The 23,462-nt window shown below is 37.3% G+C and overlaps 1 protein-coding gene across 10 annotated transcripts in view; it reads right to left on the bottom strand.

Moving 5' to 3' along the window:
• Window positions 1-23,462, bottom strand: part of epb41l4a (erythrocyte membrane protein band 4.1 like 4A) — a 205,522-nt gene that overhangs the window by 95,199 nt on the left and 86,861 nt on the right. For 2 of the 10 annotated variants that reach the window (XM_062972184.1, XM_062972186.1), the window contains exon 3: window positions 23,160-23,261. The exons of 6 other annotated variants lie outside the window; for them this stretch is intronic. In XM_062972184.1, coding sequence (XP_062828254.1) covers window positions 23,160-23,222 — 63 coding nt within the window. In that variant the 5' untranslated portion in view covers window positions 23,223-23,261. Of the gene's footprint in view, window positions 1-4,390; window positions 4,863-23,159; window positions 23,262-23,462 lie in introns of those variants that run through there. 2 more of the 10 variants (XM_062972188.1, XM_062972189.1) reach the window with 2 other exon arrangements.

The following is a 23,462-nucleotide window of genomic DNA, read 5'->3' as shown; positions in this document are numbered from 1 at the left end:
GAGTCAGACAAGACCGGACTTAACACATCAGGGGAAACCTTTACCTTTTTTACTACTATCAAGCAGAAGCTAAAACAGATACATTTCACATTTTGTCTCACAAAAGTGACACATTCTTTACAGAATTTTGTACCTGATAGTGGATCTCACACATACACCCCACAACATCCATGCCTTAAAAAGATCCAGGTTTCTGCCTTAGAGCTCTTTTCAATGCAAGTGCTATGGGACTAGATATGTCATTCTACTGGGCATTTCAGCAGGTGTGCCATGTCTTGCATAAAATTCCAAAAGCCAAAAATAGTCCTTAAACACAGTAAGAAGAAAACTACTACAGCTATCAGGCAGACCTGATTCCAAGCATCCAATATATCAGAAATATATTTCAATCCGCACTTGAAATATGAGTATTGTGGTACTGTAGTAATATTTATGCTCTATGTTTTCAGAGGTTGGGGTCAGTTTCATCTTCTAAAATTCTCAAAAAGTTCCTGATGTTAATTGCCTGAAATAAAAATGTCAGCAGGACACACATTTCCACACTCTTCTTCTGTCACATTCTGATTCATAGGGTTTCACAGTGATTCTGTCTTGGAACCAGCAGAAGCAATAAAAAGTAGAAAGTGATCAAATGCACCTTCTTAATTTCTGACTTGAATTTCATCCTACCAAGCGAAATTGCCTAATGCCAAGCTTTTAAAGTACACACAAACAGCAAGCTGAGTCACTCATGAACTCCTAAATCTTGTTTAGGCATGAAAGCGCCAAGACATACTGTGATTCAGGAAGGATTTGCATTTATTTCTTCATCCTTGGGATGTAAAATATTTATATTTTGACTAGTCCTGCAATCATACTAAATTTGATACACAGCAGTGTTCTATAGACGTGGTGTGAGCTACATTTATTTGATTGTTTTAAGTAGAAATCTTCTCAGACTGGTCTTGAAATTCAGTGGAAAAGAGCTATGTATTACTCTATTAAGCATGCATAACCAGCACCCGCCTTTTAGAAAAGACCAGACTGTCCTATTGTGAACAATGGCATGGCTAAAAAGACTCCAAAAGCAGCTCAGGGATGATGCTAGCAGAGCCTTATCAGAAATCAGACATCTGTCTTCTAACAAATCTTTTCTCTCTGCAAATGGTTTTTTTTTTCATTTTTCCTTCACTTTATCAACTACCTTGTCTTTACAAAACTCACTTGGCGCACTTTGCCCAGTTCATTTTTATGACTTATTTTTGTGTTTAAATTATGTTTTATTAAGCTTGCTATTTTATCTTTATATGTTAATATTTAAAATTTTATAGTTGCACATGTTTTTTCATTTGATCTGTTTTATTTTGTTTATTGTATTTACCTGGGCTTGACCCCATGTAAGCCGCCCTGAGTCCCTTTGAGGAAATGGAGGCGGGGTATAAAAATAAAGTTATTGTTATTATTCACATTTTCCGTCACTTCAGTATAGAGTTCTTCTGGATCCTAGTCAATAAGGCTTAATAGTAAAAAATCTATTTTATATCTTTAATTTTTACAGGGATTTTCTTCAGGTTGCATTTTGTCATGATGATTCATTTGCTATTCTTTTTTAGCTTTACTCTGATTTTTTATATTAACAATTCATGGTAAGAGTCACAACTGTTCCTGGTCCTGTTTTTGCATAAAGAATTGAACTTTTCTATCTTCTACTTCCACTAATGTAGTCTATTTAATTTCTGTATTAACCACCAGGATCCAGGTGACAATCTGCCAAAATACCCTGGGATGGCTAGTAGACCAGAGGGGCGGTTTCCACCTCTCCTAGTGAGATTTACACCAACCCGTCTCCCAGCCCCCCCCCCCCCCAATCCCACACACACATACAAGGACCCCATCACAAATACAGCTAAGTTGGAAAAGTCCTTTCTGGATCGAGGACTCATGTCCACCACCACAAAGATGGGCCTGCCCATCGATGCTCAGGATGGAGTTTACCTCTGCCCCCCCCCCCCCTTTGGTCTGATGCTGCCTATAACTACACCCCTAAGCCTGAAACAGTGCTTCTTGGGTACATTTATATTTATGTGTATCCAAGGGTAAGGATCAATGTGAGTATGATAAATCTGATAACACACCATTGTCAAGATTCAAATATTCCTTAAACAGTTGAATATGGGACACTGTCACACATCTGGTAAGACATAATACTGCTTCTTAAGTTCACATATAACTTAAACACTTTTATCTCTGTGCAAAAGTATGTTGTGAATCAATAGCCATAAATTGTTTCTACAAAATTTGTGGTTGTCTTGCTGAGTAATTCCCAAGTAATTGCCCATTGAGAAAAGGGCATATGCTTGTCTGAATGCCATATAAGCTCCCTAGGCACTATTTCAAAACTAGGGAGCCAGATGATGGGTCTTCCAACAAATTGAGTCACAGCATTTGAACTAAAAGCAATATTAACTAGATAGTCATATTAGTACTTCTTTAGAATAATGAGTAACCACACATTAAGTCAAAGTTTTCATACATACAATGTTTCCAATCATACAACCAAAACATATATTTCACAGGGGAGCTTCTCACTTTAAGAATGTCATTTGAAAAACATTGATATATATAGCTATTCCATTACTATAAATGCTAGATTTTGACTAAGCTGTCATAAAAGCTTTCCCAGTAGAGGTAGATATTCATTGGTGAGATCTACAACAGACAAATCTTTGCAGCTTATTTACCAAATACAATATTGTGTGGAATGTTTATAACAACAGAATTCTGACAGAAGTATCCATATAAACCATAATTACAGTACTTACCTGAAGACTATTTCTAAGCATCTTTTCTCAATTTCTTTTCAGAGAGCAGAATGTAAAGTGTGATCAATATGCTTTGACATAAATAGACAAAAGCTTTTCATTCAAACCTGCTAGAAGGAATCTAGCCTGGAGTTATTTTATCAAGCCAGACCACAAATATGTCAAAACAGATTAATTTCCATGACAATGCACATCCATGCCACTGAAGAAATAGCAATACAACAGCACATAACTTCTTCTCCAAAGTTGACTTTTTCTTTGTAAATTCTTCTCATTAATACCTGACATAAATGTTTGAAGATCAAACTAAAATGAATGCCACATAACTGTTCTGAAAATCTACAAACAAGCATTTTTGGCCATCTTGTATTGCTGACGTGCTACAGCACAAATGTAAATTTCAAAACTCTGGAAAAATCTTATTTCCCAGACATTGTGCATTACTCTTCCCCTTCTATCTTTTATTCCATGTGGTAGAAAATGATGTAAACACACCTTGGCTAAACCTGTTTTTTAGCCTTTGACAACTCTGGCATCAGCCAGTAAGGATTGAGCCAATTGCCACCAATATATTCCCATACTGTTATCTTTGCAACAAAAAAGAATTTTGAAATTTTAGGACTGGTCAATAAGGAATTAATGGAATGGAAACAATTGGAAAGATTGGGGGTGGGATAAATTAGTTAACACTAAAAGGAATTTGGGAATAAATCAAGAAGAAAGAAAGTAATGAGGGAGAAAATATAATAGACAAGATATTAAAAGACACTTAGTGGCAAAAAAAGGTTTAAATAAAATATATGGAAGAATGATAGAAGATAAAGAATCTATGTGTTGTAGTAGAGCCTGTAAGTAATGTTGCAAGCAGTAGTATGAGTACCAGAAGGGGGGAGAGGGCTACTCGCGAGCAGGAGTCAGATGAAGAACAGCAAAGGAAAAGGATCCAGGATATACTTATGACACCTACTGATGAAGACTCATTCGAAGGGTTTTCTAGTGGCAGGGAGTCAATCAGCAAGGAAGGATATGTGGTGGATGGGAATAGAGGTACAAAGAGGGTTACTCGGGAGCAGGAATCAGATGAAGAACGGGGGAGGAAGAAGATCCGGGATATACTTACTGCTCCCACAGATGATGATTCGTTTATGGGTTTCTCTGGGAATGATGGGTCTGGGAATGATGAGGATGGGGAGGACACAGTGGATTGGACTAAGGTACAAGAGGTAAGGGATGTATGTGCAGAGCCAACCTCTAGTGACATGTTTGTAGGATTTTCGGGACATGAGGATTGGCAAACGGGAGATACATCTGAATCATGGGGAAGCCTAAGTCTTGACAAGAGATGGATGAACTGGAGGGATGGAAATAGGGGTTCATGTGTGAAGACAAGGACAGCTGTAAGAGATGATAATGGGGTGGAGGCCAGCTCATCATTGGATGATGATGTGCAAGATAAGAGTAGGCTCTGAAATGGAGAACCTTTGAGGAAGGCAAAGTATCGGTTACGTTATTGTATTGTGTGTATTTGTTGCTGCCTGTTCTTGTGTTGGGTTTTGGGTCCAGGTTCTGCAGCCTGGAGTTGGTGTTACCTGTGAATCTTCGACTTGGACTAACTCCTCGTGGGTGTGGCTTTCTCCTTTCCTGGATTGTGGACTAGCTTGGCAACGACTCTGTTTGACAGACTTGGAAACGACGTATCTTTGGGCTTCTTCGGTGACGACTCTTAGATTTCAGCTGGCTTTGGCAACTCCTCCTTGCAGTTAACTCTTTCGATGCAGCGCTGTTTGTTGGAACTCGTTGTGTATAGCGCTGCCTGTTTGCTGGTTACTTTGACTGCTTTTTAATCTGGTTTTTCCTCCTGTTTAACCCGGATTATTTTTCGTTTGCTTTCTGGAGCCCAGCTTGAGTAAATTCTTTGAGTTTTGGCCAGAGACACTGAAGCTAAGTGTCTCTGAGCTTTTATTTGTTTTGCAATAAACCTTTTGTTGGACTAGATAGTGTGTGTGGCTCTTTAAGGCCTCTGTGTCTCGACACTATGTATAGAATAATGGAAAACAAGTGGGAAAAGGAAGGGGGCCTAGGAAAGAAAAGATAGAAAAGATAATCAATGGTTTAAATAAAATAAAAATAGAAAAATATAAGGAATTATAACTTAAAATAATTAGAAAACAGTACAGAAAACCAATTCAGGTGGCACACATGATTCAGGGATTAAATCCCAAATGTTGTCATTGTGGGAGTTGGGAGGCATGGTACTCACATCTATGGTGGGAATGTGAAGAGAGTAAATAAAATTGGAACCAAATTCTAACCCAGGTTGAATTACATACTAAAACAAAATTTGATATAAATATGCAAATTCTGTTAACAGGGATATATGGGGATAGAAGAATTAAGGACCAAGACCAAGAATTAATGATAATAATGTTTAGAGCTGCACACGCAGTAATAGTGTGTGTGTGGGGGGGGAGGATAAAAAGAAATGGACACTTGATAAATGGTATGAATATATGTGGTATCAAATACAACTGGATATTATGGACATTATAAGAAGCAAAAAATATGGTCAGACAAACAGAAGAAAATTGAAGAAATATGGACTCCATTTAGCAGATGGCTAGAGATTGTTAAACCATATGACGAAAGTTGGAAGAAAAAATTGGACAGAATGGAAAGAAGGCTCATGTAACAAGAAAATAAGGTTTAAGTTGTCAACAGGGAAGGGGGTGGGGTGGATGTGGGGAGGGAGAAGGGAATGGAAAAGGAAAATGTATGGTAACTATGATTATGTATTATAAAATAATGATTAATAAAAAATCCCTTTGGGGTAAAAAAAATTAGGACTGGCCCTGTACATATGCTATAATTATTCTTGGTTTAACAACAAATGCACATTGTCCTAAATCCTGTTTTTGTCCTGATTGGAGTTAATACATTGAATCAATTGGATTTATTTATAGATGGACTCCCCTTATAAGAATGATTGAATAGGACTAACTGGAGGATACCAACTATTAATAGTAAATACTAGTAAATATCCAGAGGCAAATAAAGGCAAATCCCTGTTATGAAAACTGTACATGCTGTCTAGCTATGGTAGAAAAACAATGTGGAAGCTATACATATCCACTGAACAATGTAGAAAATGTCTCTGCTCAAACCACATTCACCAGAATTCACAGACAATGCAGAATGCCGAGGCTAAAAAATTATCATGAGGGAGCAGCCAATTTACATACATTCCTCATTTTTTAATGTCGCTGTGCACAATTAGTGAACATCTCTCATAAAATCCAGCAAAAATACAAAAGCGTATAGGCAAGAATTAAGTGTTTCATGATCATTATCTTAATTACCCTTCTGAAACCTAAGCTAATGGCTGTTCTTAATGAAGATGCTGAATTGAACGTGCAGGTTATTTGTTTCCAAAAAAGGTGAGACATTTTGTTAATTGGGCTAGACTTTGACAAATGCTCTGAAAAAGAATAATGAAAGGTTCCACAATATTTAGACAGTAAAAGATTTCTTTTCTTAAGTTCCCTATTTGTTAAATTAATATTGAGTTTAATTTATATACTTGCTAAGATGCATTGCTTTTAAATATAGCTTGCTTTTAATACAAAAAAAATTGAATGGAAAGAAAACAATCTGTGGCCCTATCCAAACAGGTTCAATATTCACTGCTACACTCCAGTGATAGTCCTCCTCAGATAGGTGACTAGCAGTACCAGCTCTAAAAGCATCAGATACCTGTTTGAAAAGTGTGTAGAGAAAATAGAATTTCCAGCACACACTTGCAATCCTAAACAAACTTAAAGGGGATATACAGTAATTAACAAGGGCCGAGGAAAGGTCATTTTATAATTACATTTAAAAGAGAAGGAACAAAAACAGACCATATTTTTGTTAGAAGATTCCAATTATCATACATTCAGATATATTGGGCTTTATGCCTGTTTCCAGTGTTCAGTTTTTTTTCCTATCTAATAGTACCCGTATCTTCTTAAATGTACTTCTTGAGTGTTAGCACAGCAGAGCTTACACTACTTTTATAAGTACACAAAGGAAAACAAATGCATGTCATGCATGCCCCCAGTATCCTAGTGTGAAAGAGAATGAACCAGAAAGTTTGTTTTCTTTTCAATTCAAACATCTTTTCAAATTGTTCATAGTGACATTTTATTACATGAGACAAGTGGGCTTTTTTCACACCACATTCTTTTGTATCTCTAACTTTGAGGCTCAAGGTTATAGTCCTTGAACTGAGCTCAACAAAGCAATGAACTGTATGCTTATCAAAAATTTTGTATGTTTGATATACAGTTGTCGTATTAAAAGAGACAGTAATTTCCCCATAAGCCTGATAATTCCACATCGTGTACAGCATAATGAGGCAGCATAGCTACAACTGAACGTAATACATTTATCTTACATTTAATCACAGATTGCCAAAAACAGTTATTGTTGCTCCATTGTAAATTGCAAGGAACAACCATTGTTCAGCAGACTGTTAAATAAAGGAAGGAAGCAAATACAGGTGGACAACACAATCATATAATGCCTACGAAAATACGTTTTCTTAATTTAGTTCTCAAAGCTCTATATAATACTGGAAGTAAACAATGTAAAAGTTTCAAATTTTATTGTCGTCAAATATCAATCAATAGTCTTACAAATATGACTTAGTAAAAAAAAAGTTGTTACACAGCAAGTAAGTTTGTATGAGGATTATGAAGTTTATTTGTGAGAAATAAGTGTGAGAACAGAAAAAAATAACTTATTTGTTTCTTGGGAGAATCTATTATACAGTATTTAAACATGCAAGTTTATGAGAGTTTCTACATTTATAATGCATTCTTCTCTCATCAGGGAAAGAAATTAAAATCACATGAAAGGCATAATTACAGAGTATGATTTTTGTGCATACCAGTGAGCATTCATAAATGTCAACACAATTATAAAACTGTGCAAGTAAATTGGGAGGAAAATACAGTAGCAGCTCAAAATTCAGAAAGCTAATTCTGGCATGCTCCATGCCAATTGCTATGAGGCGAATCCCTTGAATTAAGTGGAGGATTAAGTAGGCAAAGTTAGTATGGCCTTGTTCTAAATTTGTAAAACATTTAAGCTAAGTTGATATCTAAGGTAAAGGTAAAGGTTTTCCTCTGACGTTAAGTCCAGTCGTGACCGACTCTGGGGGTTGGTGCTCATCTCCATTTCTAAGCCGAAGAGCCGGCATTGTCCGTAGACACCTCCAAGGTCATGTGGCCGGCATGACTGCATGGAGTACCGTTACCTTCCTGCCGGAGCGGTACCTATTGATCTACTCACATTTGCATGTTTTCGAACTGCTAGGTTAGCAGGAGAAGTTGATATCTACTGGCATAGAAAACCGATTTTCAAAGCTATGCTTGAAACTGTAACAGGTGAATTCATTTAAGATCTTCACCCTGTTACAATTCATCGTAGCTGAGGAACACTCACCTCTCACACGCTGTCACACTGGGAGTCTCTTTCACTCTTCTTGAACAGCTATGAAATAAGAGATTTCTTATGACAAAACTTCCAAAAATCATTCACTACAGGGAGGGTTCACAGAATCATAGAGTTGGCAGAGACCACAAGGGTTACCCAGTCCAACCCCATGCCATGCAGGAATCCATAATCAAAGGACGCCTAATATGGAAAGTAAAATGTTTACAGTAGTCCAAAATCATCCGACGTAGTCTTCTCTGAGTTGTCTCTCCATTTTCAGACGGTGGCAAAGCGTAGTCCCATGGAGGCCATCCCATGATAAATTGCCACTTCCAATGGCTGCCCATGGGAATCCATGTTGCCAGCATGTTAAAATGGAGAAAATACTTAATTTTAAGCAGTTGGGTGCTTACTGCTAACTGCAGAAAACAGGGAGAAAGCAGGGAAACCACAGGAAATGACGGGAAACTACGTGGAATGTCCAGCCATCCCAGGAGACAGGGCAAGATGATAGGGAACAAAATAAGACAATTCCCTCTGCTTTTACCCTGCCCATCTGATGAGGTCCTTACAAGTGCCTACAATGCTAGAAGCCTGCCAATCAACACAGGAGAGCTGGAGTGTGAATGGGTACTGCTAATAGCTGTGGTATCCAATGAATATCATATCCATTAAAATATGTGTAGTGTTTTCATTGCCTCTGTACAAAGCACAGTCAATCACTTGAATTTCTGGGTATATCCTAGCTCAGCTGTTTCTCGTTACAATTTCTCTTTGCATGTTGTTGTTGTTAATCAAGGACTGGCACTTGGAAGTCTAAAATGAATTATCCAAGAAGAGTGGACAATCAGCTTTGTTTTGTTTTGTTTTTGCATTTTCCTATTTCTAATGTCTAATCAGACATCCGAAATAATGTGCAAAAACTGGCTGCAGAACACTGTGACCTTCCTCTCTCACTCCATGCATCTGATGAAGCAGACCCTGATGAATCTTCGAATCTTTTCAGAGACACAGTCTAGCACAGGGGTCCCCAAACTAAGGCCCGGGGGCCGGATGCGGCCCTCCAAGGTCATTTACCTGGCCCCTGCCCTCAGTTTTATAATATAATATTTTTATATCATTTTAATAATATAATATATTGTATATACATATAATATTGATAATAATATTATGTTATACAATATAATACTAATAATACAGTAATACCATATAATAATAATTATATGTTATATATTAATTATTATTATTAATTATTTAATAATTTATAATTATTTAATTAATTATTATTAATTATATGTTATATATTACATATAATATTACAGTATAGTGATATAGTTCAATATAGTAATATATAATGCTAATATTGTGCTATGCTAATAATATAATATATTGTATGTACATACAGTTGCTCTGAGTCCCCTTCGGGGTGAGAAGGGCAGGATATAAATGTAATAAATAAATGTAGCAAATGAATAAATAAATAATTTTAGACTTAGGCTCGCCCAAAGTCTGAAATGACTTGAAGGCACACAACAACAACAATCCTAATTAACTTGACTATCTCATTGGCCAGAAGCAGGCCCACGCTTCCCATTGAAATCCTGATAGGTTTATGTTGGTTACAATTGTTTTCATTTTTAAATATTGTATTGTTCTTTTGTTGTTGTTGTTGTTGTTTTGCACTACAAATAAGACATGTGCAGTGTGCACAGGAATTTGTTCGGGGTTTTTTTTTCAAATGATAATTTGGCCCCTCCATAGTCTGAAAGATTGTGGACTGGCCCTCTGCTTTAAAAGTTTGAGGACCCCTGGTCTAGCAAATGAATTTGCTTTACATGGGGCAGCCTTTATTTATTTATTTATTATATCCATACCCCACTCTTCTCACCCTGAAAGAGACTCAGAGCAGCTTACAGATTATGACAAAATGTAATGATACACAAATATAACATTTCAAATTATAAAGCAGATAGAACACTTTCAAGAGCGTTCAGAGATTTCTACGGGTACAAACATCGCAGCCAGATAGTAAACAAGGTTTCAAGCACCCAACTCCCTTATTTCAACAGCCCTAATGGTTGCCAGTCTGTTTCAAGGCATAATTTAAATTGCTGAGTTTGACCTATATGGATCAGGGTATTTAAAGGACCATATCTTCTGATATGAACCTGCCCGAGATTTGAGATATGCAGGGAAAATCTCTATACCACCACCTTCAGAGAGTGAGTGATGAAATTGAAAGTACAATTTAGAGATGTGCATGAAGTTTTCTTTCGTTTCCTTCATGCTATTGTTTCGACCATTCGTCTACACAAAACGAATGACAACATTTTTGTAGGAAATAAGAGGCGACACAAAAATGAAAGCTGCACAGTCATCATGCTTGCTTTCTTTTCAGACCCATAACAATAAGCAGGTACTGACAGAGGGCTGCTTTTCCATTACAACTGATGTGAACCAATGGATGTTAATAATAATATGAATATGATTATTAATAACGATCCTTACTCTGGGACCCTAAGCTGAGTCTGAGAGAGGGCTGCTTCCCCATGACAGCTGATGTGCACCAATGGTGTTAATCATAATAATATTAGTAGTAACAATAGTATTCTGGGGAAGACCCAAACATCTTAAAAGTGGTGGGCTAAAGGGGGTCAAAATGCCCTCTGTGTGTGGCGAATTTCACCCCTCTAGCCCAAAAACCGAGCCGGGGGGGGGGGGGGGGGGCTTGGAAGCCCTCCCGTTGCAGCCAATGGTTCAAAATTTTTGGTGTTTTCGTAAGACAGGACTGGCAGAACACTTGAGTATAACAGTTTTTACCTCAGGTTTTTTTGAACAAAGGAAGCACAGAACACCACATGTTGTTTGTGCAGAACACAGATTAAAGCAGAAACTTTTAAATGTGCAATCCCTTTAAAAAGCCCTTGTTGGGGGTGGGGGATGCCAAAAACTAACAAGATCCAACACTGCAAGAGTAGACGTGTGCTTACACAGTGGATCCTCCCCCCTCCTCTTCTCCTCCCCCCCCCCCCCCCAAATATCTATCTACTCCAGAAGCTCCCAACTCCTGACACCTAGGAGCATAGGATTGCACGAGGAAAGAATCCATTGCCTCAACAAACAGTTTGCTATTGAAAGTCAAGCAAGATTAGATAAAGCCCAAGGATACTGTTTTCACTTGCTTTGTATGCAATTTTGATTCTCGTGTTTTTACAGAACCAAAGTGCTAAAGTTATTTTAACCGAAAAGCAGTTTCTGTGTGTTTGTTTCCCTACATTTGGTATCACTGTGCTCACATACATGAAAACTCATCATGAGGCTTTTAAACAGAGGCTGGATGGCCATCTGTCAGTGGTACTTTGACTGTGCTTTTCCTGCATGGCAGGGCATAGGACTAGATGGCCCATGTGGTCTCTTCCAACTCTACTATTCTACGATTCTAGGTTATGCAGGTTTGTAAAGCTACGGACAGAGTGCCCCAAAGTAGTCTACATCCTTGTATAAGAGCTCATCTGCTGTACAGGGTGGGCCAAAAGTCACTCCTTTATTTATAATACTTGCTTTATTTTTGTTTTTAATTTACAATATCATAGCATCATATACAGTATTATAGAAAATTAAGTACCATTGGGATGCAAACCTTTTAAAATATCAATATGTTATTAAAACATCAAATATTTTTTGTGACTTTTGGCCCACCTTGTATAAGAGAAGCATCCAGATTGTCTTACTACAACTCTCTCTTGTTCACCATGACATTACTAGCAGACTGAAAACACAGGAATCATTATTATTCTATTTATTTGTACCCTACTTTATCTACCCTGAAGGGGACTCAAAAGTTACTCTAGAGGCATTTCCTACCCTAAACCCTCAGACAATACCCTTGTAAATTTTCTGTATTTATTTGTTCTATTATCAAAGCATCCTCACATCCTTTTAACCTTTACACGGTATCCCCTGCCATTTAAATGTGTTAAAGATTACATTCTAGTATTTTTCTTTTGTTTTGAGACATCTTGACAAACCGTTTCATTTGATGCATAGTGTCATGTCCAATTCCATATTTCAGCTGCTGAAATTTAGAAAACTGTAACAGGAAAGTGATGGTTTTTTCTTTGTCTTATTCTTACCTTCTTAAGGCAACCTCTGGTATTGACTAACTGCTTCCTAGGCATCTGTTGTTTCTATGAACATCCACCTTATATGAAACCATGCCGAATTCACTTCAAAGGCAAACAGCATAAATCCTGGCCCAATTTTAGTTATCTCTATTTTCTGTTAACCATGGACTGACAATAAGAGACTTGTTGCTTCTCGAGTTTATTCAGTAACAGGTTTTGCAGCCTAGTATTCCTGGTTTTAGATTTTGTAAGTTTTTCAATTATGCATATTCACTACCTTCCTTCATTCAACCTTTGTTTTAACAAAGCTGCTTAGGTGGCCTGTTGAGTGAGACTGGTTTCCTATTTCCATTTTCAAGAGTCAGGTTGTTCCTATATATTCTGCAGACTGTTTTGAGGTTACAGCTATATCTAGTAGATATTATCTATCAAGTGAGCAACATAAGGAAGGAAAATGGGCTAAACCAGTAAACTTCAGTGGACAGGTCAGCTGCAGTGCCAACCTACTCCCAAGCAAAATATTCTGACAATCTGAGGACACCTGCTAAATTCAAGACTAGAAGTGAATCTAACTACAAAAAGGGTTGGTGTGGTTGAATAAAAAAACATGCAGTGAATGTCCAGAGACTACCCTGGATCATTAGTGAAGTGTGTAAACATCACAACTGAACCACTACCAAAAATATGGATTTAAAGAAATGATATCCCTTCCACACCCATAAGGAAAATGGAGTGTCTGCAATCTCAAAAATATTGCTTCCATCGAAGTAACTTCCCAGTTAGCAAAATTTGGAGGGTGGAGTAGTTCATGTAACAGTTATCCCAAAGACAAATATAGTTCTGAAGTTAACTTAATCATCATTCCAAGTGCTTAGAGACAATAGGAGAACTATACATGAGAACACCAATCCTGTACTTTTGTACTCAGAAAAAAGCCCCACTGAGTGTTACTACTAGGTAAGTGCTCACAGGATCATTGCCCAAGGTTATCCCTTTACTTTGCAATAAGCCCAATCAAAATAAGTGGGATATTCTACTGAATAAACATATATAGTAAACCTAATTATAGGAAAAAAGCAGTCTGGAAACTGGCCTTAAGGCTCCATAACAAATCTGTTCTAACAAAAATTAAGAACTTTAATGCCTTACACAGTCGCAGCTTGATTCATTTTGTCTCTCTTAACAAGAATATGTGTTTCATTATAGCTTGAAGATCCTGCTACAATACTACTAGCAATCCTCATGGTGAAAGAAGAGCAGAGTATAGTGCTGCTGAAAGACAGTAAACGGGCATTAGGTTACTGCTACTGGATTTAAGCTTAGCATGGGATAGCAGATGTATGCACCAGGTGATCCAAACTGCTAAGAAGGACACAATGGGTTACAGAAATATGGATGTCACAGATACAAGTCACTGCATAGTTCACCTGTCACTTGGGAATAAAGTTGGTCCAGCAGCCCTTTGACTTAAAGGGTTCCCCAGAATTAGGATGACAATCACAAGTCTCCCATCACGAGAAATCTACTGCAGCTGCAAATGATTCTGATCTTTCTTCCAAAGTCAATACTACCAAATGTCCTGCCCCTCACTCCAAGGGATGTATACCATCCAACTGCAAGAGCATTTATTGATGGAATAACAACTCAGAGTGCTGGATCAACTGCCCATCCTACTTCAGAAACAAAGTTGTCAATTGTCTTTCTACCAGTCCTGCTGGACAAGCTAATCTTTTCAAGTTAGTAACCCCAAATCAGCTGGGCTTTTCAAAACATCTTACCAAAGTAGGAACATGTCAGAAAATAATGCTCGCAGAAGCAAACCCATGCCCATCCCCTCTCCCACTTCACATTCAGCAGCACAGATAAACGACCACATCTTTGTTGACAGGCTTTTCCAAGTAAAAGAATAATAAAAGATTTATTAAATCCCCATCCTCATACATATTCAAGGCAGAATTTAAACAGATATACAGAATACAAAAACACACAATTTACTCTCTGTCACTACTGTAATTTAAGAGTAGTATCATCACTAAAGTAAAGGACAAAGTTACATTTCTGAGTGATACCTTTAAAAGCCCACCAAAATTCAGAAAACACATCATGCAAGTTTTTGAAACTTCACTGGAAAAGGGAAAGATGTTAAATTATATAGGAGAAAAAAAGTGACAACATTAGAATCACAACCCTACATTTTGTCTCAGATGTTATTTCTGTTGTTAGTTAAGATGGTCTGAGGGATATCTTTGGAGGTAAAGACCACTCCCCTTCTTGGCCATGTGGGAACTGAGGACAAAAGGGAATCAAAATAATCATCTGGCAAAAGAAATAACTTCTGAGACAAAATGTAAGTCTGTGACTCGAATGTCACTTTTCTTCTCCTGTATGATTTTTGACATCTTTGCCTGATGAAGAAGGCAGTGGAGTTTCAAAAACCTGTGTGATGTGTTTTCTGCATTTTGGTTGGCCAAGAAAGAGAACAATTTTTGTTTATTTTGGTTGGTTTTTTTGTTGTTGTTTTTTTTTGTATTTTGCTATATGGCCAAAAGAGCTACCCCCGTATATGTTAACAAAATCTTCAATTCTCAAAAAGGAAGCTTCCTGACAATCAAGGCTATTTGCAACGCTGATCAATAGTAGTGTTTATAAGCCTCTATGTGACACTACACATTAAAAAAAATAGCTGGCCACAATAAAAGATGAAATATTTAGGAATAAAAGTAAGGGATAATAAGGGCATCATTCACATACATTATATGCATTTCTTCTGTTTATCTTTCTATGCCCTTCATGAAAAGCCAGAGAGAGAGAGAGAGAGAGAGAGAGAACTTTAAAAAGATTAAAATTTGTTCTCACTTCTCTGCAAGTAAATACAAGCCAAGAAACTAAGAGGATCATTTTAGCCTTTAGGTGTTACAAATAAAAAGGAGAGTAATGGAAGCAAAGGAACATTTCTTCACCTTACTTCTAACAACATTATCTACAGAAAATACAGAAAATGCATAGCAAGTGGTTTGGTTGCTTGCGGCTCACCTGTTTACTGTCAATTTTCATAGAATTTTAAATTGATTCACTCTTATACGCAACACAAATCTAGAAATATTTATCTGGTGCCTCAAAAGGATAATACTGGCTACATCACGGTAATTAGTCAGTAGTAATCTTAATGCTACATGTTATTGTCATAAGAACATGCATTCCTAATAACATTTCTTCCTTTTTCTCATCTCTTATAATCAACACTACATAGGGATGACCTCCAATATTCCTACCTTTGCTGTAGCATATATATGCTAAAGGTAAAGGTTTCCCCTGACGTTAAGTCCAGTCGTGATCAACTCTGGGGGTTGGTGCTCATCTCCATTTCTAAGCCGAAGAGCCGGCATTGTCCATAGACATTTCCAAGTCATGTGGCCGGCATGACTGCATGGAGCGCAGTTACCTTCCCGCTGGAGCGGTACGGTACCTATTGATGTACTCACATTTGCATGTTTTCGAACTGCTAGGTTGGCAGGAGCTGGGGCAAACAGTGGGTGCTCATTCCGCTCCCGGGATTTGAACCTGGGACCTTTTGGTCCGCAAGTTCAGCAGCTCAGTGCTTTAACACACTGTGCCACCAGGGGCCCCCTATATGCTAGAGCAATACATATTATACTCCAGATGTTATTGGACTGTATGTCCCAGCAGCTCTTGCCAGCACAGCCAGGAAAGAAGAATGCTGTTATCTGCAGTCCAATAACTGAGTCGCATGATTCCTAATCCTAGATGTTGATTGAATCATTGTGCTGATTTCTATCATTTGGACTATCATTAAAATAATCCTGAAGTATGATTATTCCCCCATCTACCACACTAAGAACTCTCTCTCAATATAGATAGATAGATAGATACACACACACACACACTTTTAGAGCCAAGCAAGACTTGATATCATTCAAACAATCAGCTATTTTATTAACCTTGGGATTAAATAGTGAGCTTTTTCTGTGCTACCAACTTCTCATATGGTGTGGAGGTACCAAAAGCAAATGGCAAAGCACAGAGGATTTCAATAGGTGCCAACTTTTTCTCTAACCCCTTTGTAAGATTTTATAAGACACCAATTATAGATTTTTTTCATTAATCAATCGTCTTGTCTAGCCTGTTCAACATAAAACCTTACATAACAGGATCCTGAGGAACATTTGATAGAAACAACAGTAAATTACGAGGAAGGATTCTCTGGGGGAAGGAGTAACACAAAGAGAGGTACAGATAAAAGACATAACTGCACTTGAAAATATCTCTTTTTGCACTTTCAGGCTATGTACAGTAGAGTCTCACTTATCCAACATAAACGGGCTGGCAGAACGTTGGATAAGAGAATATGTTGGATAATAAGGAGAGATTAAGCCTATTAGACATCAAATTAGGCTATGATTTTACAAATTAAGCACCAAAACATCATGTTATACAACAAATTTGACAGAAAAAGTAATTCAATAGGCAGTAATGCTACATAGTAATTACTGTATTTATGAATTTAGCACCAAAATATCATGATGTATTGAAAACATTGACTACAAAAATGCATTGGATAATCCAGAACATTGGATAAGCGGATGTTGGATAAGTGAGACTCTACTGTAATTACAAGCAACTAAAAGTTTTAGCTAAGTATTTCCTGGTTAGCCTTCTCCCCAACATTACTGTTCAAAAGAAAATATGTGGAGAAGGTGAGACATGGGCAACTTAAGAATTTTCAGAGATTTTATGTAAACGTCAAAGATCTTTTGAAAATGAGTCGTTGTTTTTTACTCACTGGGATTAATCTAAGTCTATTGTGGCCCTGATTTCACATCTGGTCTTTGAAGAAGTTTCTACCACATGTCAATATTTCTGTTTCCATGGCACTCTCACAACCAACTTCAATTGTGCACATGATTCTATGCATATCTTCAAAGATAATCTCATCAGTCTCAAAGAAAGTTCTTCACAGGTTTGTTGGGAATGGGCTTGTTTCTGAGATAAAAGGAAACATGTTTGTTCAGAAGGTCCCCAGGTAAATCTAGTAAGATGTATCATATTCAAGATGCAGCTGTTTATCTACATACCGCCCTGACATGAAATACATATAAACCAGATTTCAGAAATTGCATTCTTTTTCTGTATGTAAACATCCCCTCTGTTCAGAAGACAAACTTTAGTCATATTGAGTTTGAAAATTTAAGAAAAGAATAAAGAATAAAAGAATAAAATTCATCTGTCTTCAAACAAGTGGGATGAGATTGATTTCTCATTCACAATCTTTGCCACCAGTTTACACATGTTGACTATTGACAGAATTTATACAGTAGAGTCTCACTTATCCAACATAAACGGGCTGGCAGAATGTTGGATAAGCGAATATGTTGGATAATAAGGAGGCATTAAGGAAAAGCCTATTAAACGTCAAATTAGGTTATGATTTTACAAATGAAGCACCAAAACATCATGTTAGACAACAAATTTGGCAGAAAAAGTAGTTCTATACGCAGTAATGCTATGTAGTAATTACTGTATTTATGAATTTAGCACAAAAATATCTCGATATATTGAAAACATTGACTCCAAAAATGCGTTGGATAATCCAGAATGTTGGCTAAGTGAGACTCTACTGTACATCTAAAGCTTGTATTCACAGAGACTCCCTCCATTATGTCAAGTCCCTGTAAAATATGGGGAGGCAAATGCAATCCTTTGAGTCCTCTGGTTCTTTTTCTGAGCCCCATAGTACAGTACTTCCAAAACTTTTTAAATTGCATTTTTCCAGTAACATTTTAATTGCATTTTGCCAGCTACAGATTGTTAAATGACTAAGGCCAATGGAACAATCAATTTTATCATAAATATCCTAGTAAAGCTAGGCTCTTTTAGTTCATAATCAATAGTATCAAAGGGTGCATCTACATTGTAGAATTAATGAAGATTGACACCACTTTAACTTCAGTGCTGGGAGTTGTAGTTTGGTGAAGTACCAACTCTTTTTGTCAGAGAAGACTAAAGACATAATACTACCAACTTCCATTATTCCATAGCATCAAAGTGATGCCAGACTGTATCATTTCTGCAGTGTAAATCCTCCAATAGATAATGTCATTACAAATGAAAAGTCTGGGGAAAAAATCAGGAAAATTGAGGAAAAAACATTTTTTCCAAAGCGATGTTTTCTAGAAAAACTATGAAAAAAGTGTCTAGAAACAAAAAATCTCAGAAATCTTTCATTAAGGTCTTCATGTTATATAGTTTGAATACCATATCACAGATATATTATTTATCATTGGAAAAGAATATATTCTATACACTTTTCAATGTTTCTGGAAAAAAATGGCTTTAGAAAAAAACAGGGAAGATGCTTTCCCCCCTCATTTTTCCAGTTTTTTTCCAGGCCTTTCCATCTATAAATGTTATATTAATGCAAGATTCATTTCCATATACATATTAATTTATGTATAGTTAGTCAAGTATGAGTGGATTTTGTTTGTTAATTATCAGTGGACATTAATAAATTTAATCACATTTAACAAAGGATTAATTTTACTTAAATTCAGCTAATTTTGATGTACAGTAGAGTTTCACTTATCCAGCATTCACTTATCCAACGTTCTGGATTATCCAATGCATTTTTGGAGTCAATGTTTTCAATACATCATGGTATTTTGGTGCTACATTTGTAAATACAGTAATTACTACATAGCATTACTGCATATTGAACTACTTTTTTGTCAAATTTGTTGTATAACATGATGTTTTGGTGCTTAATTTGTAAAATCATAACCTAATTTGATGTTTTATAGACTTTTTCTTGACCCTTCCTTATTATACAATATATTTGCTTATCCAAATGGTTAGGCGATCCCTTGTACTTCGAGGATGATGGTCCTCTGTCTTTGCTATCTTGGGGATGGATCCGTAGATGGCTGAAGAGACCTATTCTTGATCTGCATGTTCTCCCGCAGTAAGGACATTGGTTTCCAGGTGGAAGGCAGTCTCGGTCAGGGTTGGCTTGACGGGCCTTCCTCTTGGCACGTTTCTCCCTTAAGCCCTCTATTCGTGCCTCTTCGAACTCCGCAGCACTGCTGGTCACAGCTGACCTCCAATTAGAGCACTCAAGGGACAGGGCTTCCCAGTTCTCAGTGTCTATGCCACAGTTTTTAAGGTTGGCTTTAAGCCCATCTTTAAATCTCTTTTCCTGCCACCAACATTCCGTTTCCCATTCTTGAGTTTGGAGTAGAGTAGCTGCTTTGGGAGACGGTGATTGGGCATTCGGACAATGTGGCCAGTCCAGCGAAGTTGATGGCATAGGAGCATCGCTTCAATGCTGGTGGTCTTTCCTTCCTCAAGCACGCTGACATTTGTCCGCTTGTCTTCCCAAGAGGCAAGCTATTTAACCTCAGCAGACTAAGAGCCAAAACCAAGGTCACCACAACATCTATTATAGAACTCCAATATGCCAATGACACTGTAGTCTGTGCTCACTCAGAAGACGACCTACAAGCCACTATAAACACCTTTGCAGAAGCATACGAGAAGCTCGGCCTCACACTGAATATCGAGAAAACCAAAGTGCTCTTCCAATAGGCACCAGCTAATCCCTCTGCAATGCCAGGAATACAGCTTAATGGTGTAACATTAGAAAATGTTGATCATTTCCGCTACCTTGGCAGCCACCTCTCCACAAAAGTCAACATCGACACTGAACTTCAACACCACCTGAGCTCTGCGAGTGCAGCATTTTTCCGAATGAAGCAGAGAGTGTTTGATGATTGGGACATCCGTAGAGATACCAAGGTGCTTGTTTATAAAGCCATTGTCCTCCCAACCCTGCTCTATGCCTGTGAAACGTGGACGGTCTACAGACATCACACCCATCTCCTAGAGCGTTTCCATCAGCATTGCCTCAGAAAAATTTGCTTATCCAACGTTCTGCCGACCCGTTTATGTTGGATAAGTGACTCTACTGTATTTACATACATGCAACCATTTTTATAGATTTTTAACTACAAGTTGTAACTATCACCCAAAACAAAACATGGCAGCTTTTGAGCAAACAGCCCTTTGCCCTGTGACAATTGTCTGTCCCTGCTATAAAGAAAGGTGAAAACATGCTACTCAAAGTCCAACACTGTAACAACAATATCACATGTCCTGGACTTCCATGATCTTAGTTATCTATGGCCCCTTCCACACAGCTGTATAATGTCCCATATTATCTGCTTTGAACTGGTTATATGGCAGTGTGGACTCAAATAACCCAGTTCAAAGCAGATATTGTGGATTATCTGCCTTGATATTCTGGATTATATGGCTGTGTGGAAGGACCTTATATGACAGCCAGAATTGGTGTCACATTCTATACTTCCTTAAGAGACCTCAAAGTTCTGAACTGTTGATTTCAACACAATTTCACAGAAGTGCCAGAAATGTGTCTTTTTTCCCTGCAGAAAATAACTGAGAAAAACTAAATTACTCTATCAAATAAGGAACCCTCAAGTGTGTAACACTGCATCTTACACTGATTTTGTTGGTACTAAACTTTAACAGTAAAACAAAACTGCAGATATAATAAGAACGCCATGAATAAAGCAATTTGCACCCTTTACATACAGTTCAGAAAGTCAACTGGTGTTTTTTCCTGGAGAAGGCTTTGCAAAATTTGATTTGTCAAAAAATACCAACAGCTTGTCATCTGCAACTGTTGCTATGGATTTTCAAGGAATCACTGTTTGTCAAGGGGCATTCAAGGTTAAATACTTCTAATTTTCGGAGTGACTTATTTGGATGTACTCCAATTATCAGATAAACGCCAAAAAGTCCATTTTTCACCATGTGAAATATTTGCATTTTTTATTTCAAAAACGTGAAATCAGAACTTTTTTTGTGCTATGGTACCAATGCATCCAGCATGCATGCTAACACACTAATGAAAAAATAAACAGAAGCTTCGAACTTCTTAGAGCTATTCAATCCTTACCATATTTTTTTCTGCTGAGCCACATCTTCACATACTGGACAAGCCTATTCCTTGAAGTAGTAGTCATCACCACGTATATATTTTCTGGAGTGTTAAGAAATTACTGACTTTCTATTCAATGTATGTATGTTTCCTTATGGTATTCAAACTGTATCTAATCACAAACTGCCAGATGGTACCAATTGCTTACCATTCAAGAACTACTTCCTTCACTGAGCAATGCATAAATCTGTAGATACCGACTTGCTGTTATTACAGAAGTCAGAAGTTCCATTACTGCACTTTATGGCTTTTGAAATATTTACTGATTCTCTTGTTAAGAATTGTCTCTAAAGACATATATACACCCCTATTTCATCATCATGAGCACAGCATGGTAGTCTTTTGCCTATTCTTTAACATTACGCACTTGCCTCAAGCCACAAAGCACCAGAACTGCTGGTATCCAAGACCACAGGTATATCCCAATGTATGTTATCTCCCACTAAAGTTTTGATACTGGAACCTTCCACACATATATCTTTACATTAATCAGTTTGTGAAATTAACTACTCACAGGAAATTAGAAGGAAGTATAAGGAATGGAAGCCATTCACAAACTATCAGTGTGAGAATATCACTTGTGAAGAAAGTGTGCTTTTACTATAAAAAACAATAGCAAATCATCATGGCCACACTGAATGCAACATATCACCAGACATTATGCAGAAAATCACTGGATACATGTATCAGAAAATTATGACTTAAATTACTGCAATACAGTATTAACGAGTACAGTGCATGCCCAGCCACCCAGCATAACACATCAAAGGTACCAGAAACACAGAGCTGAGAAACGATATCAATTTTTGAAGGTAAACTTTTTTATAGTTGTAGGCTATCAAAATAGCTTGAAATTATAAGTGCACAGTTATAGATGGGAGCTAATTTGCACCCCCAAGACTAACAAATACTATCTTTGTCAACAGGTCTCCTTTTACATCACTGAATTTGAGGAAATTGTTAGGCATCTTATCCATACTGTCACCCCCACATTTCATTATCTGCAAGGAAAGAGCCAATTCAAAAGGAAAGTGCATGAAATGAATGTTCTAAACTGTGGAAGATACCCAAAAAAACCTGCAAAACCCATCACTGTTCAACACATGATTATGTCCTACGACATGTGTATGTCCTGAAAAGCTAATCCAAGGATGACATCTCAAGACTTGTCACAACTGTCTTCACCCAGTACTTAGCCAAGGACTTAAGAGATAACTGGATATTGCACATTCAGCTCTGTCAACACTTACTCTTTCTTCACAATGAGAATACATTTTGGCTAAGGACAATGTAAGAAGGGCTATTACACTTTCATTGGACTTGTGTCATATACTGTTATGTTTAATCTTGAATGATATCTGATGTTTTCAGTACAATCCCTGTATACCAGTGGTTCTCAACCTTTGGATCCCCAAATATTTTGGCCTTCAACTCCCAGAAATCCTAACAGCTGGTAAACTGGCTGGGATTTCTGGGAGTTGTAGGCCAAAACACCTGGGGACCCACAGGTTGAGAAACACTGCTGTAGACAATTGATAGTCACAAAAGACAAACAGTACTTCATAATTTCTCTTCTAGAGTGAAGAAAACAAAAGGTATTGCATGAAACTGAAGACAAAACTAAAGTTACACTTTCTATGGATTTTATACTTTTATTTACTAAATTCTGTACATCCTGGCAGGCTTTTGGAATTTTACCCAGAAAAAAGAAAAGAGTGAGCCTACCTTTTCCAGTACTTCACATTTTTGCATGTCAGTATATATCAAAGCAATATGACATCTCTCCATTCGTTTCAATAAGGTTTGCTTAGGTTTAATTCACAATACCTATTGAAAAGGAAATCACTTAACTTCAGTTTTAGTGCACCACTTATCTTCTTGTTATGTGCCCAGGCATATATTTCTCAGTACACACTAACAGAAACAAGGTCAAACACAAAATTGCAGGAAGGAAGCCAACTAAGTTGCTATTTCAAAAATATTTAGGAAAGACTGGGTGTGTTCACTAACGATGCAGATCAAGACAGA

This window comes from Anolis carolinensis, chromosome 2 (assembly GCF_035594765.1).
Source record: "Anolis carolinensis isolate JA03-04 chromosome 2, rAnoCar3.1.pri, whole genome shotgun sequence".
Taxonomy (NCBI): Eukaryota; Metazoa; Chordata; class Lepidosauria; order Squamata; family Dactyloidae; genus Anolis; species Anolis carolinensis.
This window is presented reverse-complemented; position numbering and strand designations above follow the sequence as displayed.